Here is a 15,675-nt window from a genome sequence, read left to right on the forward strand (position 1 = left end):
CTGAACAGGTGGCACTGGGATGGTGACACTGGGGCAGCCCTGGGGACACTGGGCTGGTGGCTCTGGGGTGTCCCCGGAGCCACTGCTCAGGTGCCACTGTGCTGGGTCCCCATGTCCCCGCAGTGTCTCTGGACTCGGCGCGCTCTGCCCTGGGGGTGGCCGAGGACAGTCACCTGCTGCTGGCCCTGGGCACGGTGGCCGTGTCGTGCCAGGTGGCCCTGCAGGCCTCGGTGACATCGTGGTGACACCTGGCCAGCAGTGCCCGTGAGCACCGGGCCATGGCCCAGCATCTGCGAGACCGCACCCAGCAGGTGGCGAAGGCCAGGGCCAGTGCCGAGGCGGCCGTGGCCACCAGCAAGGTCACTGCAGATGTCCAGGGGTGGCTGGAGACGGTGACATGGCACCTGGGGTACTTGGTGGATGCTGTTAACCGGGACATGGTGTTGACACGTGGGGGACACGACGACAGGGGGTCCCCAGAGGTGCCTGGGCCCTCGGGGACATCATAGTGGCCTTGGGGACATCGGTGGAGGGACACAAGGAGGTGACGCGAAAGCTGGAGGTGGCCCAGAATGTGGCGGCAGGGCAGGGGTAGGGACAGGGTGGGGACATGGAAGTGGCACTGTCACGCCGAGGGACACTGGGGACCTTGGTGTCCTTGCCTTGGGGACATCAGGGCCACCCTGAGGTCGCCTGTCCTGTTTTGGGTCACTACAATGTCCCTGCAGTGTCCCCACGTGACCGCAGTTTGTCCCCCTGAATCCTTAAAATCCGGAATAATCACGGACAAAGGCGCTGTAACTAATTAAAGTTACAAAGTGGTGTGTTTATTCACCGGCACGGGAGTCACCTCCCAAAGGCGTGACCGCCCCGAACAAGGTTCTTTGCCCTCTATTTATTGCCCAAGATCTTACATACAATACATGTGCATAACCCCAGCACCTCCCATCCCCATCCCATATTAAAATGAGCCCATTCGTCCTTCACATGTGCGCAGTTCTTCTCTTGAATTGGGTCGGTGCTCTCGAAATGGGTCAGTGGTCTCAATGGATGAAGTCAGGAGAGTCTTCATCAGGTCTCTGTGATCCTCTGGCACGATCCAAGGCCTCGTGCTTCATGATTAACGGTTTATTATTTTATGTTCTTCTATACCTAAGTTCATAAAAGCAGATAATTATACCAATTAGCTCTTGCCTAAGCATCAAGTAATTACCTACCTAACTTACATCTTGGCCATGGAAACTCCTTCTACCCTTAGCAAAAATCTTAACTCTTTCAAACCATGATTCAACTCTCCATGTCTGTGCCCCACCATGTCTTTGTCCCTCCGTATCCACACACATGTCTCAGTTCAGTGTCTTTATTTTCACCCGTGTTGGTTGTTTTAAAAGGATGAAGAGAAATGAAAAGCAAATCGAGGCCAAAAGAAAAGGATTTCCGTGTCTGTGTGAGCTGAGGTCCTATGTGCTTGAGTGAGAGGGAAAAACATTTTTTGGAGGACTTTCTACCCCACTGTCTCCAAAAGCTTGGTCATTGCCTCAGTTCATCACCATTTGGCTGCCGAAGACAATCTTAGGCAATAGGAAATGAAAATCCTGGAATCAGTGAGGTTGGAAAAGATCTCCAAGACTGTTCAGTATTCCTGGATGCGAACAGGAGATAGGATTGAACGCAGAAGATTTTCTGGGGATCAAAGTCAACAAATCTGCTCTCCACAAGGAATTTCCAATGCCAGTTTGAGCCCTGATGGGCGTTCCTGCCCCTGTGCTCATCCAGGTGCTCACAGGGAGACAGGATGATGCAGAGACCCCCCCCCCAGCCAGGTGTCTTCCCAACACGGATCACCAGGATCACGGATCACCAGGGCTGTGCCCAATGGGGGTCACTGGGGATCATCCAACACCGATCCTCCCATGGGGGATGGAGCTGGAGCAGAGCACGAAGCTCTTCCCACACTCGGGGCACTCACAGGGCTTCCCTTAGTGGTGACTCCGTTGGTGTCGGGTCAAGACTGAGTTGTCTGAGAAGCTCTTCCCACACTTAGGACACTCGTAGGGCCTCTCCCCAGTGTGGATGCGCCGGTGGACAGTGAGGGTGGAGTTGTGCTTGAATCCCTTCCCGCAGTCGGGGCAGCGGAAGGGCCTCTCCTCTGTGTGAATCCGCTCATGTCTGATCAGAGTGGAGCTTCTCTGAAACCTCTTCCCACACTTGGGACACTCGTAGGGCCTCTCCCCGGTGTGGATGCGCTGGTGGTATTTCAGGGCAGAGCTCCATCCAAAGCTCTTCCCACATTCCAAGCAGGTGTAGGGCCGTTCCCCTGTGTGGATCACCTGGTGCTGCATCAGATAGGAAATAGTGCTGAAGCTCTTCCTGCATTTCCCACACTCGTAGGGCTTTTCCCCAGCGTGGATCATCTGGTGTTGGATTAGCTCGGAGCTCCACCTGAAACCCTTCCCACATTCCAAGCACTTGTGGGGCTTCTCCCCTCCACGAGGCTTCTCCACCAGCTCTGAGCTCTGCCTGGATCTCCGGCCGCCTTCCCGGCTCAGGGAGGGTCTTTCCTCCTCGCAGCTCCCTGCGCTGGATTTGTAGCCCCGCTTCCTGTGGGATCCCTGGGACTTGTCCTCCTCCTCCATCCATCTACGCCTTGGGAATGACAAATCCTGGTTTGGAGGAAAACACAAGAGAGCACCTTGGGCTGAGGGTTCCTCCTTCCCAAGTGCAACTCAGGAAGTCATTGGGCATCTTGTGTCTATAAGAACCTCCAAAACACAATGATTCAGCACAAAAATTATCCAAACATCAAGACACAGATCAAAAACTCCCCAAAAAGCAAGTTTCAGCCCAAATCCCCTCCAAAATATAAAGATTCAGCCCCTGCAAAAAACCTCAGCCCCAACATTTAGCCCTATAAAGCTCACAAACACGAAGATTCACCCCTGTGAAAATCATGGATCATCCTCTTCGGACACTTGCTGCATGTGGGGGGAGCAACGCTCCTGGGGCTGTGGGAGAGGCTACAGATACAGGGAGGGGTGGAACCTTGTGGTGTTTCCCGTTTCTGCTACTCCTCGTCCTCATCCTGTGTCCCTACTGCCCCTCAGACTCCTCTTCCTCCTTCTCCTGCACAATCCCACCTGCTCCTCCCACATGCATCATTTGACCATTTTGTTCTTCAACCCTGCTTCTCCTTCCCTTCTCCTGCTGCCCCCAGGCCCAGCACCCACTGCCGGCTCCCTCTTCCCCCCAAACCCACAGCATCCCAGCGCAGGGGCAGCGATGGAGCTGGGGCAGCTCGGGCTGGGGCAGCGCTGGGCTCTCGGCCGCTCCCGCCCGCACTCGCTCCCCACTGCAGCCGCTGCCGCCACCACAGCGCGGGGGGGCCCGGCCTTGGCGCTCCCCCCCTCCCACCTCCCCAAATTCCCATCCAGGGGGGCGCTGGGGCCCGGGCCGGGCGCAGGTGGCTCCAGGTGGGCAACGCTGGGAGCTGCGGCTCTGCCTGGACACTGCTGCGTCATCACCGCCGCGCGCTCTCATTGGCTCAGCGCTGCCCGAGGGGCGGGGCTGCACCAAGCCGGGACACCCTGCTCCAGGGGGGATGGCCCCAAAACGGGGGACCCCCATGCAAGGAACAACAGCAAAGGGTCTCTACAAACACAGGCTGCGAATCCGCTTGGACACAGGGCCGGGGACGTGGACATAAGGAAGGGACAGCAGAAGCCATCAGGGTCAGAAAATGTTATTAATTGACCACACAGACTGCTGCTCAGCCAAGGTCCTGCTCAATTCATGAACTCCCAGAGAAGAACAAAGACTTAAAAGAGTCCTGGCCATCGTTAGCTACACAAAAGTGGCGTGCATATTAAGGGAGGGATGTAGTAGGTGCATTGGGAAGTCTGTACCTCTCAAGTACTTCAGCCAAAGGGGAAATGGAGAGGAATATGAGGAAGGGAAAGTTAGGATGAAGAGGAGGCTGTGTTCTCTAAGAATCGCAGACGCCATGGGAAATGGCCCATGGCCTCTCCCTTTCTTTCTAAATGAAATTACTTTTACAGGACTCCTCTGTCTTCTTTGTGCACAGAATCCTCTGGTGATGTGAATTTTTCCACACTTCTTGGGACTCGGCCGGAATTCCTTCCCCCATCCAGGGCGGGGGCAGTCAGTGAAGCTGAAGGTGCCTCACCCAGTTTTGGTGATCGGCTCCCCTGGGTGGCGGCAGCAACGGGCATGGATTGGGTACCCGAGAGTGACCAGGAGACAGACGAGTGACAGATCAGGGGGCTGGGAAGAGTCGGCAGCCAGAGAGCACTGAAAATCTCAGCAGTGACTACAGTGGCATCTTCGGGGACTAAACATGGCAGGGCACCCGTGGAGGGTACAAAGGAAAAGCCAGGAAGGGCTCCTGGCCAAAGGGATGATGATCCCAAAATATCTCTGAAGGGTCCCTTGGGAGCATGGTGAGGGAGTCTGCACATTCTACCAGAGGTAATCACGGACATGGACACCCAGGGGCGCAATAAGGGAAGTCCAGAAGGGATTGGTACAACACGGGGATGGATGGTGTTGGTGTGCTGGGAAGGGACTGGGTGAAGGGGAGTGTGCAGGAATATGGTTCAGTCAAGATGCAGCAGGAGCAATCTATGTGGGAAGAAAAATAATGATGGAAAAGAGGAGGAAGAGAAAAATACTGAGGATGGGGATGTTTTTCAGCAGGCTCTTATCCTCCAAAGTTGCCAGCTGATGCAGATCCTTTGTATCCCCGGTTGCCAGGACAGGCACACAAGGAGGTCAGGATTGCAGGGGGTTTCTCTGTGCTGGGCAGCGGCAGGAGCGGGCGCAGAGGGGCGGCACCGGGAGCACGGGCTGGGGGCCTGTGGGGAGCTGCGGGGCCGGGCCGGGGCTGTGGGGCAGCCGGGGCTCAGCGCCGGGCGCTGCCTGAGCCCAGCACCCCCCGGCAATTGCAGGCCCGGCAGTGGCCCCCGGCCCCCAGGAGGCTGCGGGACGCCCCGGCCGCTGCCCGGCCCCGTGGAGCTGCCGGCCCTGCCCGCCGGGGGGGCCGCGTTTGGACACTGCGGCAGGACAGGCACCGGCTCTGGGATACGGGCTGGCCACGGCAGCCACAGCACAAGGAGCAGCAGGACAAAGGAACAGCTGGGAAATGGGGATTGGACGTGCAAGCATCCAGATCAGCTTTTAAGCATTTTCCTTGGGTCACTGCAGAAAGGAATGATTTAGCAGAAAGCTCAGCAGCTGTCAGAGGATGAGCACCCCCAGGCACTGAGGGGCTGCAGGAGGGGCAGAAGAAGCCCCTGGAGCACTTGGTCACAAAGACACAGCAGGGGAATGCAAGAAGGGATGAGGAAAAGGCCAAGGGGAAGGCAAAGGCCATGGCAGAGTTTCTACAGCCCCTGAGGGATGAACCCCAGGGCTCAAGGGGGCCCCAGCACCCAGGGGCTCTCACATCCTTACACCATCTTCAACCAGGTGCCCTCCTCACACTGACACCATTCAGTCCTTGATGGCAAAGATGCTTTCTGGGGATGCCCACTTACACAGGATGGTAAACTGGATTTTGCCTTTGAGTGGGAACAAGAGGTAGAAGGGAAAATGAGAAAGACATGGACGGTCCTTCTGCAGGGATGCAGGGAAGCACCAGCCTTATTGGGGCAAGCCTTGCAGAAAATATCACAAGAATTTACCCAACCCCCAGGGATTGGGTTAATGCAGGATGTGGATGACTTGCTGCAGAGGACAAGAAGTGGTAGAAGAAGCCTCTGTGAAATGGCTGAATGTTTAGGCTAAAAAGCATTTTTGTCTATTTGAAATAAAAGAGGAAATGATGGAGAAAAGGGTTAAATATTTGCGACATATTTTGACTGAGTGTTTGTGGTGTATTGGCCCAGAGAGAGACCAGGGAATCTCAGAAGTAATCCAGGACTAAAAAGCAGGTGCAAGAATTCTGAGGATTAGTAGGGAATTGGAGAACCTGGATTGAAGATTCTCTGCTCTAGCCACAACATTGTATGACTTTTTAAACTCAAATATCCTCAGTGTTGTGGTATGGACAGGAGAAAAGGAAAAAAACCTGAGAAAATGAAAAATAACAAAATGATTGAACCACCAGCTATGTCTCCTCCAGACTGAGAAAAAGAAATTTGAATTCTATGTGTGTTATAATTGTACATTATATTATTGAGTTTTTGCAAATATTAAAATGAATGCCATATGCTGGAAAATACTGTTGTATGAACATAGTTTCTCTTAGTTCTGCAATTAACAAAACTTATAAATACAAATAAATATACATAAATAAACAAAAGTTATAATTAGTTTGTGATAAATATATTTTTGTTCCAGTATAATGTCATAATCTTATGTTCATGTAACAAACTTGGAGAATGGCAATAAAGATAATCAGGAAATTCTTCACATTCTCGGAATTATGGGACACCAAAACCCCAGGAAAGGAAAAAATAATGATTTACAGGTTGGAGGGGAATGATTCTGAATAATGCATGAAGGTCTATGAATATGCAACATGTTGCTGCATTTAGGAAGTGTTTTCTGAGTCAGTGTGTGCCCTTGGCTGAAGGCCAAGCATCCGGCCATTATAACCTTTGGCCAGAGCCAGGGCAGATATTCAATTATCTCCCTTGGAATCGATCTTTGCAATTCCTTACCCTGGGAATTCTCCACCTAGTGCGGGCTGGAGATAAGGGATGGATATTTCAAGCAGTCTGTGGCCAGAATCCTGTCTCTTGTGAAATCTCTGCCACAGGAAGCTGGGCTGGCACAGAGCCTGCCTTGGCACTTTGCTGTTCACAGCATCCACCCAGGACTCTGCCTCTCAATTACACTCACACACTGGGCTGCCTGCGATTCCATTGTTGGAAAGTATACCAAATTTACATTTTTTTACATTTCATTTTACTAGTCAGGCTCGGTTTGCCTTTCTCTCAGGAAAGAAATTTTAAAAGGTTTTTTTAAGGGATGTGGCACCACTCAAGAGAGATGAGTTTAACATCTCAACAGACTGGGAATAGCCCAAAAGATACCAACAAAGATAACAACATTCAACAAAACATCAAGGAAACATCAGCAAACATCAAGGAACACCCACCCCAGACACTGCCCCTGGCCCAGATGGAGACACCTGGTCTGGAAAAGACTGAAAAGGAAATCCAGGAATGTGGATCTAATTAACATCAGAAGAGGAGAAATCCATTTGCAATAGGAAACCAAATACTAAGAACTACACAACTTTAAAGCAATGAACACTAAACCAATGAATTTCATTGGGTTCCTACAGTAAAAAGTTTAGGAAAAATCTAGTAAAATTCACATCTGATGGAATGAATTTCTCTGCACACCCGGGCTATGTGTGGATGAAATTGTTTCTGTTGCACATCCTGACCAGGATCAAGTAATGCCTTAACTCTCTAACACTAAAGATATTGCTGGAGAGTTTTTATTGTCCCTGCCGTTTCAGTGACAAGATTACACCATGAGAAAAATTTTTCACATTAATCCTACTTTTAGATTGACAGTTAGGTTTGGGCCAGTGGTGTGACCAGCAATTTTTACTCCTAGGAGAAGAGGCAGAAAAGACTTGATTGCATTGGAATATTTTTCTATATATTTGTGGTGGCTCTTAATGACGGCAGAATTTCGGAATGGATCTTTAGAAGCTCACCTTTAAGTTGCATTTTGCAAACCTAGAAGAGTATTAATGGTGAGGCTTTAACGCATAAACTGTTAATAAAAAATCGATAGAAAAAAAATAAAAAAGAAAACTAAAGCAGATTGTGAGGGTGGACGTGTGAATCACCTAAAGGCTGCTCTGGAAGAAAATCCTAGTTCCAGGCAGCCAGGAGAGGAGTTTTAGAAATGCAAATTAACATTGCTCTGGAGAAGTGTGGACAATGCCCAAGGGCCTTCTTGCCAGGGGGAGGAATTTCCCTGAGTCCATCTGCCCCTCACCCCCAGCTCTGCCTGCTTGCACAGATGGAATTTGCACAACTAAAGGCAGAGCCCATAGTGAGGATATCTGACTGCAACAGAAATTGGTTAAGCTGCAAAGGGAAACAGCAAACGGAGAATATTGAGCAAATTTCATGAAAAAAGGTGTGGGGGGGATCATCCCTCTCCCCAAAGCAATGAGGTGTTTTTGCTAGTCCAGAGAAATCACTTGGGAATCCAAACATTTTATCATTTCTAAAGATAAAAGTGGTCAATTGATGCAGCCCTGGCTGGAAGGAGCACCCAAAAAAGGGAAAAAGATGAACGGCCACCAGAACAAATGCTACAACACCATGGACCAGCCCCTGGGATCCCTAACGAATTCATATCAGGACACAGAAAACCCATCCATAATTTGAGTGGCATAATTAGGTTAAAAAGTATCCTTGAAATAATAACCAAGCAGACAGCTCCAGCTCCTGACCTTCCTGCTGACCAAGCCGCTGAAATGAGGAACGAGACATTTCACCATGGGATGGAAAGAGATTATCTACTTACAGAAGAAGGAGGAGTTTGTGGAAAATTTAATGACGCAAACGGCTGTTTGCAAACAGATGATAACCGAAAAGTGGTTAAACAGATAGCAAAGGAAATATGAAAATATCTCGTATTCCGGAGAAAGGATGGGAATGGGACAAATTTTCGTGGTTCCCTGGAATACCATGGCTTAAACGAATGCTCTTCTTCCTCTGACGTCTGTAGTAACTCTCAGCGTTTTACCATGCACGACACCTTGCACCAAAGAGGATGCAGGAAAAGAAATTGAGTCAATGGAAATTAAAAGTTAGTAAAGGCAATTCTTGAGAATATGAGAAAAGGAAGGATTGAAAGCAGTAAGATTAATATCGTAGTAGGAGTGAATATTAAGAGGGACATGCAGTAGGCGGATCGGGAAGTCTGAACCTTCCAAGTATCTCAGCCAGTGGGGAAAGGGAGAGGGAGACGCAGCCTGGAAAATGAGGATAAAAAAGGAGGATGCGTTTTAGAGACCGCATGGCAAATGCCGCATGGCCTGTCCCTTTGTTCACGAAGAAAGTCACTTTTACAGGACTCCTCTGTCTCCTGCGGGCACACAAACCTCTGGCCACGGGAATTTTCCCGCACAGCCCCGGGCACAGGGCAGACACCTCTGTGCCACCCACAGCAACCGGGACGAGCCAGCGCTGCTCCGGCACCGGCTCCTGCCGAGGCCCCAGCGGGAAGGAGACCGCGGGCAGCCGCTCCCGCAGCGCCCTCAGCCCAGCGCCAACACGGGCCGGCACCGGCACAACCAACCCGCCAGAGCCCCCTGCCGCCCCCTCGGCCCGCAGCGAGCCCCGAGCCCCCGCACAACCGAGCGCGGCTCCCACCTGCGCTGGGGCCGCCTCCGAGCTCCGCCGCCGCCTGTGGCTGAGGAATTCGATGGGATGTGTTGCCTTAACCTTTCTGACCACTCCCAGACCATCTATGCCAGCACTCAAGCCCTCAAAGAAGGTGTGAATAAACTTCGGGTAGATAATGGGTACGACTGGCTGAACTGGCTCTTAGGGCACTGGGGACTCACTGGCTGGGTCAGGAATTTAGTTAAAATAGGTTTGCATGTATTAGGCATCATATTATGCATTGTAGTAGTTATTCCTTGTATTTTACAGTGTGTTAAGAATTTAATAGACAAATTGCTGAAGAGTGTATTTTTAGTTAAAAGAAACGGGGGAGGTGTGGATATGGGTAATGCAAATGAGACTGATAATACTGCAGATTTAATCAGCAAATGCAGCCTGACAACGAGGAAGCCTGGCAAGAGCAAACAGAGACCTGACTGCAAGAGGACTGGATCAAGTCTGGGTTATGGGAAATAAGATTTTACTAAGTCCCAATGTAAAGTTTGTCTATGTGAGAGTTTGTCTATGTAAGGTTTGTCTATGTGATTGCAGTAAAATATTACCAGCCTTCCTGTAAATGGTATATAAGCACATGTAGTGCTCAGTAAAAATTGGATTTTGATCACCATTCAGTGTCCCCTTCTCTCTCTCTCTCATGGTCGATAGTTCAAGTACTCCCAGTGGGTTCCTGGAAAGAGAATGGCGGCAACATCTACTGCCTGCTACCCCCTCTAGGCAATATTCAACTGTTTCGTTCACAGACTCATCTTCCAGCACTCTTAGTGGGGTCAGCAGAGCCACTTCCCACTGGTGGGGGCAAAGAGCACCCTCTGTGCCTTTGTGGTGGGAGCAGACAGTGTTGTCTCAAAGGAAAGGTCAAAGAGAGACCAAGCTGGACCTCTGCCTCCTGCCCCTCACCCCACAAGGGAAGAAGGGCACAAAACTGAGCACTTGTAAAATTTTTTTCTGTCCTGTCATTTCCAGGAGCTTGACTAGCTCGACGGAGAGGATTCGAAGGATTCCTTGAGGATCACTGCCAGTGCACAGCACACATGGCATCCCTCACTCCTTACATCATCATGACATGGAGGGGTAGGAACCAACAACAGCCCTACCCCACTGCTCCAGAAGCCAAAACCCCCATGCAAGCATTTCGTTATGGCCTTCTTAGAGAACCACATTGAGAGGAATGTTGAATTTTTTCTTTACAAATGAGCTGTGGATCTGCTTGTAAATAAGGCTAGCACTGAGAGATAAAAGAAACAATGGGATGGATTCCACTGATTGATGAATGGAAAAAGATATTTGCCTTTACAAACAAACTGTAGGGCTGCTGATAAATGAAATTGGATATCGAAAGATGAAAGAAGCAACGGGGGAGAAAACTATGAATTCTGTAAGAATTAAAAATTAAAAGGGAGGGTTATACATTAGAGGGGAATTTCAGGTATCAGGCGTTCCGGGAAGTCTGTGCCTTTCAAGTACCTCAGCCAATGGGGAAAGAGAGAGGGAAATGAGGCCAGGAAAATAGGATAAACAAGAGGCTGCGTCCTCCAAAAACTGGAGAGATCCCAGGGGAATGTCCCATGGCCTCTCCCTTTATTCCAATAATGTCTCCTTTTTGGACATAAAACTCTGGTGTTTGAGGATTAATTTTCCTGACAGAAAGAACTTGGGGATTCTTACTTGCACAAGCACGTGCTGTGCCTCAGTCATAAGTGCCTCAGAAATATCAGAAGTGTGTCTTCTTCAGAGTGTGGTCACAAGGGTTCAGAGTTGGAGCCAGTTCTGCGGGCAGGCTGATGAATAGTCTGGGGCTCCTCTGCAGAGCCCCATTCATTCTGGGGCTGCTTTCTGCTGGTTCTGCTGGACTGGCTCGAGTGAAACACACACCCAATTAACAGCAGTTAAATTACTCGGGCATGAAACAGTGGGGAACAGGCAGAGCAGTGAAGGGCAGCATGGACCAGTTGTTCTGGCAGGTCTGACGAGGTCTGGTTTGATACAGAACTCTGCTCCACCTGCGACACTTCCACTTGCAGTAGATGACTGTTCCTCTTCACAATATCCAGCAAGGCAGGTCAAAGACACTTTTACCATTTTCATCTTCAAAAGGGAGAGGAAATCAGCAGCAAACATGAAGTAACCAGTCAGAGCTCCTGGGCAGAAACAAAAGAACAAAGAGTGATGGAAAAAAACAGGTGGAGCAGTGATCCTTATCTGTGTGGGAGATATCCTCTGCTAATGGGCCATCTGTTAAAACCAGGTGGGGCAGTGTTCTTTATCTTTTCCACAACCCATCCTTCCTCCAGGGAGATATCTTCTGTTAATGGGCCATTGAGTGCCACTGCATGACTGATAAAATTCCATCATCCCATTGGGAGATGCTCCAGCCAGGGGGAGGAGCCAAGCCTTTCCTACCTAGATAAAATCTGAGATTTGGAACACTAAGGCAGCCCTTACCCACTGGTTTCCAGAGGACAAGAGCTACCAGACCTTTCTACAGCATCACTACTACAACAAGACCACTTCATCGGGACTGCTACCACCACCCTAACTAGCGGGGTGTCAGGTTGTATTCTGATTCTGTCAGTTGTTTTCTTTTCTACTGCTGCATGTATTTTAATTCTCTTCTCTTTTTTCCTATCAAATTGTATTTCTGACTTGGAGTCTCTCACTGGTTTTGCTTTCAAACCAGCACAATTTTGGAGGGTATTTTGGCTGAATCTTGATATTTGGGGAGTTTTTGATCCGTGTGTTAAAGTTTGGAGGATTTTGGATGGGAATCTTGGTGTTTGGGAGGTTATTACAGACACAAGATGCTCAATGACCTCCAGTGATGAACTTGGTCAAGGAGGAGCACACAGTTTATGGAGCTGTCTTCTTGTTATTTCCCCCTAAACCAGGAATTTTCATTCCCCAGGTGTGCGCAGATGGAGGAGGCAGAAAAGCCCCAGAGATCTCTCACGAGGAGGGGCTGCAAATCCAGCCCAGGGAGCTGCGAGGAGGAAAGACCCTCCCTGAGCCGGGAAGGCGGCCGGAGATCCAGGCAGAGCTCAGAGCTGGTGGAGAAGCCTCCTGGAGGGGAGAAGCCCCACAAGTGCTTGGAATGTGGGAAGGGTTTCAGGTGGAGCTCGCATCTGATCCGGCACCAGGTGACCCACACTGGGGAAAAGCCCTATGAGTGTGGGGAATGTGGGAAGAGCTTCAGAGACAGGTCCCATCTGATCCGGCACCAAAGGATCCACACTGCGGAAAAGCCCTACGAGTGTGGGAAATGTGGGAAGGGCTTCACAACGATTTCTCATCTGATGGAGCACCAGGTGATCCACACAAGGGAACGGCCCTACACCTGCTTGGAATGTGGGAAGAGCTTTGGGTGGAGCTCTGACCTGAGAAGACACCAGCACATCCACACTGGGGAGAGGCCCTACGAGTGTCCCAAGTGTGGGAAGAGGTTTCAGACCAGCTCCCATCTCCTCCGACATGAGCGGATTCACACAGAGGAGAGGCCCTTCCGCTGCCCCGACTGCGGGAAGGGATTCAACTGCAACTCCACCCTCATCAGGCACCGGCGCATCCACACTGGGGAGAGGCCCTACGAGTGTCCTGAGTGTGGGAAGAGCTTCTCCAGGAGCTCTCACTTGACCCAACACCAACGGAGGCTCCACTAAGGGAAGCCCTGTGAGTGTCCCGAGTGTGGGAAGAGCTTCGTGCTCTGCTCCAGCTCCATCCCCCGTTGGGCAGAGCCCTGGTGGTCCGTGGTCCTGATGATCCCCATTGTGTGGGGGGAAGTTGTTGGAGAGATTTCTCTCTCTTTTCCTTCTGTTGCTATGATTTGATTGGGAATAAATTCCCTCGCTGTGCCCACGCTGTGTCTGTGTTGCCCATTTTGCTGTTTGGTGTCTTTGCTTGTCCCGTCTTAATCTGATCCTGGAGCTCCTGGTTAAACTCTATCTTCCTTTGCAGCTGGAGGGGCAGGGTCAGAGTGGCTTTGGTGGGTGCCTGGCATCAAGCCAGCATCACCCAGGCCATGGGCACCCCTGGGATCCCAGTGTGGTGAAGCATTCCCCCACTCCTAGAGAAAGTGCCCACCCAGACTGAGGCTGGGATGAAACATGGTTATGACTGGAGCCCACTCTCTTGTGACCCTGCCAGCAGAAATCCAAAAGGAGACCTTTGAGCTCTCCTGGGCCACCGTGGGCTGTGACCAGCAGTCTCCCTCTGAGAGGCCTCTCAGAGCCAGCAAACCCTCGGCTTTGCTGTGCCTGGAGGATCGCTGAAACACGACGTGTCCTGGGCCCATACCCTCACTGCTCAAGGCCCATCCTTCGGCCAGTGAGAGATGCAAAATCATCTGAAAGGAGGATTTCACTGAGCTCTCGGGGGAATTGCCTGCACTGACTGTTCCTGTCTGTGTGTGTGCCCCTGCACATTTGCTATAGCAAATCTGGGAGAAATACAGCTTTCCTAGATGTGGAAGTACTGTGGATATCTAAGTTAGGCCTGTAAGCAAGGTTTAGTTATAGTTATGAACTTACTTTAATGCTGTAAGTGTTAAATGTTTTGCTAAGTTTTTAAATGTAATCATAAGCTAAGTGTTGTTCTTCCATTAAATTACTAAGTACAACATGGAAGTTATAGCTATAAGTTAGGTTAAATGCTGTTAAGTGTTAGTGCTTTTTTGAATTGTTAATGTTAAGTTATAAGCTAAGTCAGGTATTAGTTCATTGTTGTACCTCTGTTGGATTGCTGGGGCTAAGCTATAAGTTAAGTGACAAATTAAGAGAGAAGTTAAAGTGCTGCTTAGTGTAGATTAGTTTTTAGGCTGCTCCTTTTAATCCTTGCCTGCACTCTCTTTTGTTCCATGCACCTAAACACAGCACACACCCACCCACACTCCCCTAGAGAGTTCTCAGTTCATTTCAGTTTTGGTTGCCTGGATTTTGTTTGGTTTTGTTGTTGCTTGTTTTCCCTTGTTGTGTCTCAGCTGTCCTGTAGGCAGTAGAGTAAATCTTGCCAACAAACTTGTTGTATTTTGTCGCTCAATATTAAATCTGACTTTTGTTCATGCCCTTGTCACCGATTTTTAAGCGATCTCAAACGCTCTCATTCATGACAGCACCACAATGTCCCGCATCACCGAGGGCCCTGACACACGCCCGTGTCACAAAGGGCCACCCCCGGCACCCAAGAGCAGAGGGACAGCCTGGAAGCGGCCCGGAGCAGCCCCGGCCTCGTGGCCTCGTAGCCCCTGGCGTGGCCAGAGCCCTGGGAGGCTTTGGCCACGGTGGGAGCCGGCAGCCCCAGCCCCGGCCTGCAGAGCCCTGGGGCTGCAGCCCGGGCTGGCCGAGGCAGGAGGAATTGGCCGGGCCGGACGTGCCAGGGCCTTGTGGGCAGTGGCTCCGTGTCCCGCGGGAGGCCGGGGACGAGGGATGTCCCTCAGGGCTGTGCCCGGGCACCGGGGCTCGTCAGTGCCTCGCTCAGTGACACCCAGGGGCACCGAGCGCAGCCTCGGCGCCTTTGCAGGGCACGGGGAGCTGAGCGGGGCAGGGGCACCACGGAAACACCGAGTGCCTGCCCGGGGCAGAGCCGGGGCAAAGCCGGGCTGGAGAGCCGGGAGAGGCTGCTCAGAGCTGGCCCGGGCACTTGGGCACCTGGGAGACAGAGCCCGGCTCGGAGCTGACACCGAGCCCAATACCTGAGAAATCACAGCCGGCTTTTCTAGACACTCTTCATTATTCTGTATTTTCTCAATGTGACTTTCTATCTTTTCCAATGTTCATTTTACTTTATTTTTTACCCTTTAGAAAGAATTCCATTGTATTTTGTTATGTGTGAGGACGGATGGGCTGGGAAATGTTGTGGGAGCTGTTTATTCAATATATTTTGAACTCTGAGATGTGACAAGTCCAGACTTTGACTCCAGCAGCAGTGTCTGGTTCCAGACTGCTCTGCTTTTCACAATGACATCTCAGTTCATTGAAATCCAGCATTCAAGGCCCTTGAAACACGGAAAAGCTGGGAATGAGGTTAAAGACCTTGGAGTGTTTGCTGTGTCCGTACATTCCCCATCTCCCCTGGTGTCCGTTCATCCTCTCCACTCCTGTCCTAGAGCACATTGCTGTATCCAGAGTGCAGTACATGCTTTTACAGATAGATACATGTGATTATTGTGTACACGATTCTCTTGCAGTGAGTTACTGTGATGGTAATTCCATGATGCTCTGCTTTGTGCCCAAAGAATGGTTATTGTATCTAAACCCCGGCAGCCCGGGAGGGGATGTGTGCGGGG

General features: G+C 50.7%; 1 protein-coding gene across 1 annotated transcript in view; it reads right to left on the bottom strand.

Moving 5' to 3' along the window:
- Positions 1-1,979: 1,979 nt before the first annotated feature.
- Positions 1,980-15,675, bottom strand: part of LOC148217954 (uncharacterized) — a 35,278-nt gene continuing 21,582 nt past the window's right edge. Inside the window, exon 3 of the mRNA XM_088158331.1 lies at positions 1,980-2,488. Coding sequence (XP_088014457.1) covers positions 1,980-2,488 — 509 coding nt within the window. The remainder of the gene's footprint in view (positions 2,489-15,675) is intronic.

Source organism: Sturnus vulgaris, unplaced genomic scaffold (assembly GCF_052056855.1).
Source record: "Sturnus vulgaris isolate bStuVul1 unplaced genomic scaffold, bStuVul1.hap1 Scaffold_198, whole genome shotgun sequence".
NCBI classification, from domain to species: domain Eukaryota; kingdom Metazoa; phylum Chordata; class Aves; order Passeriformes; family Sturnidae; genus Sturnus; species Sturnus vulgaris.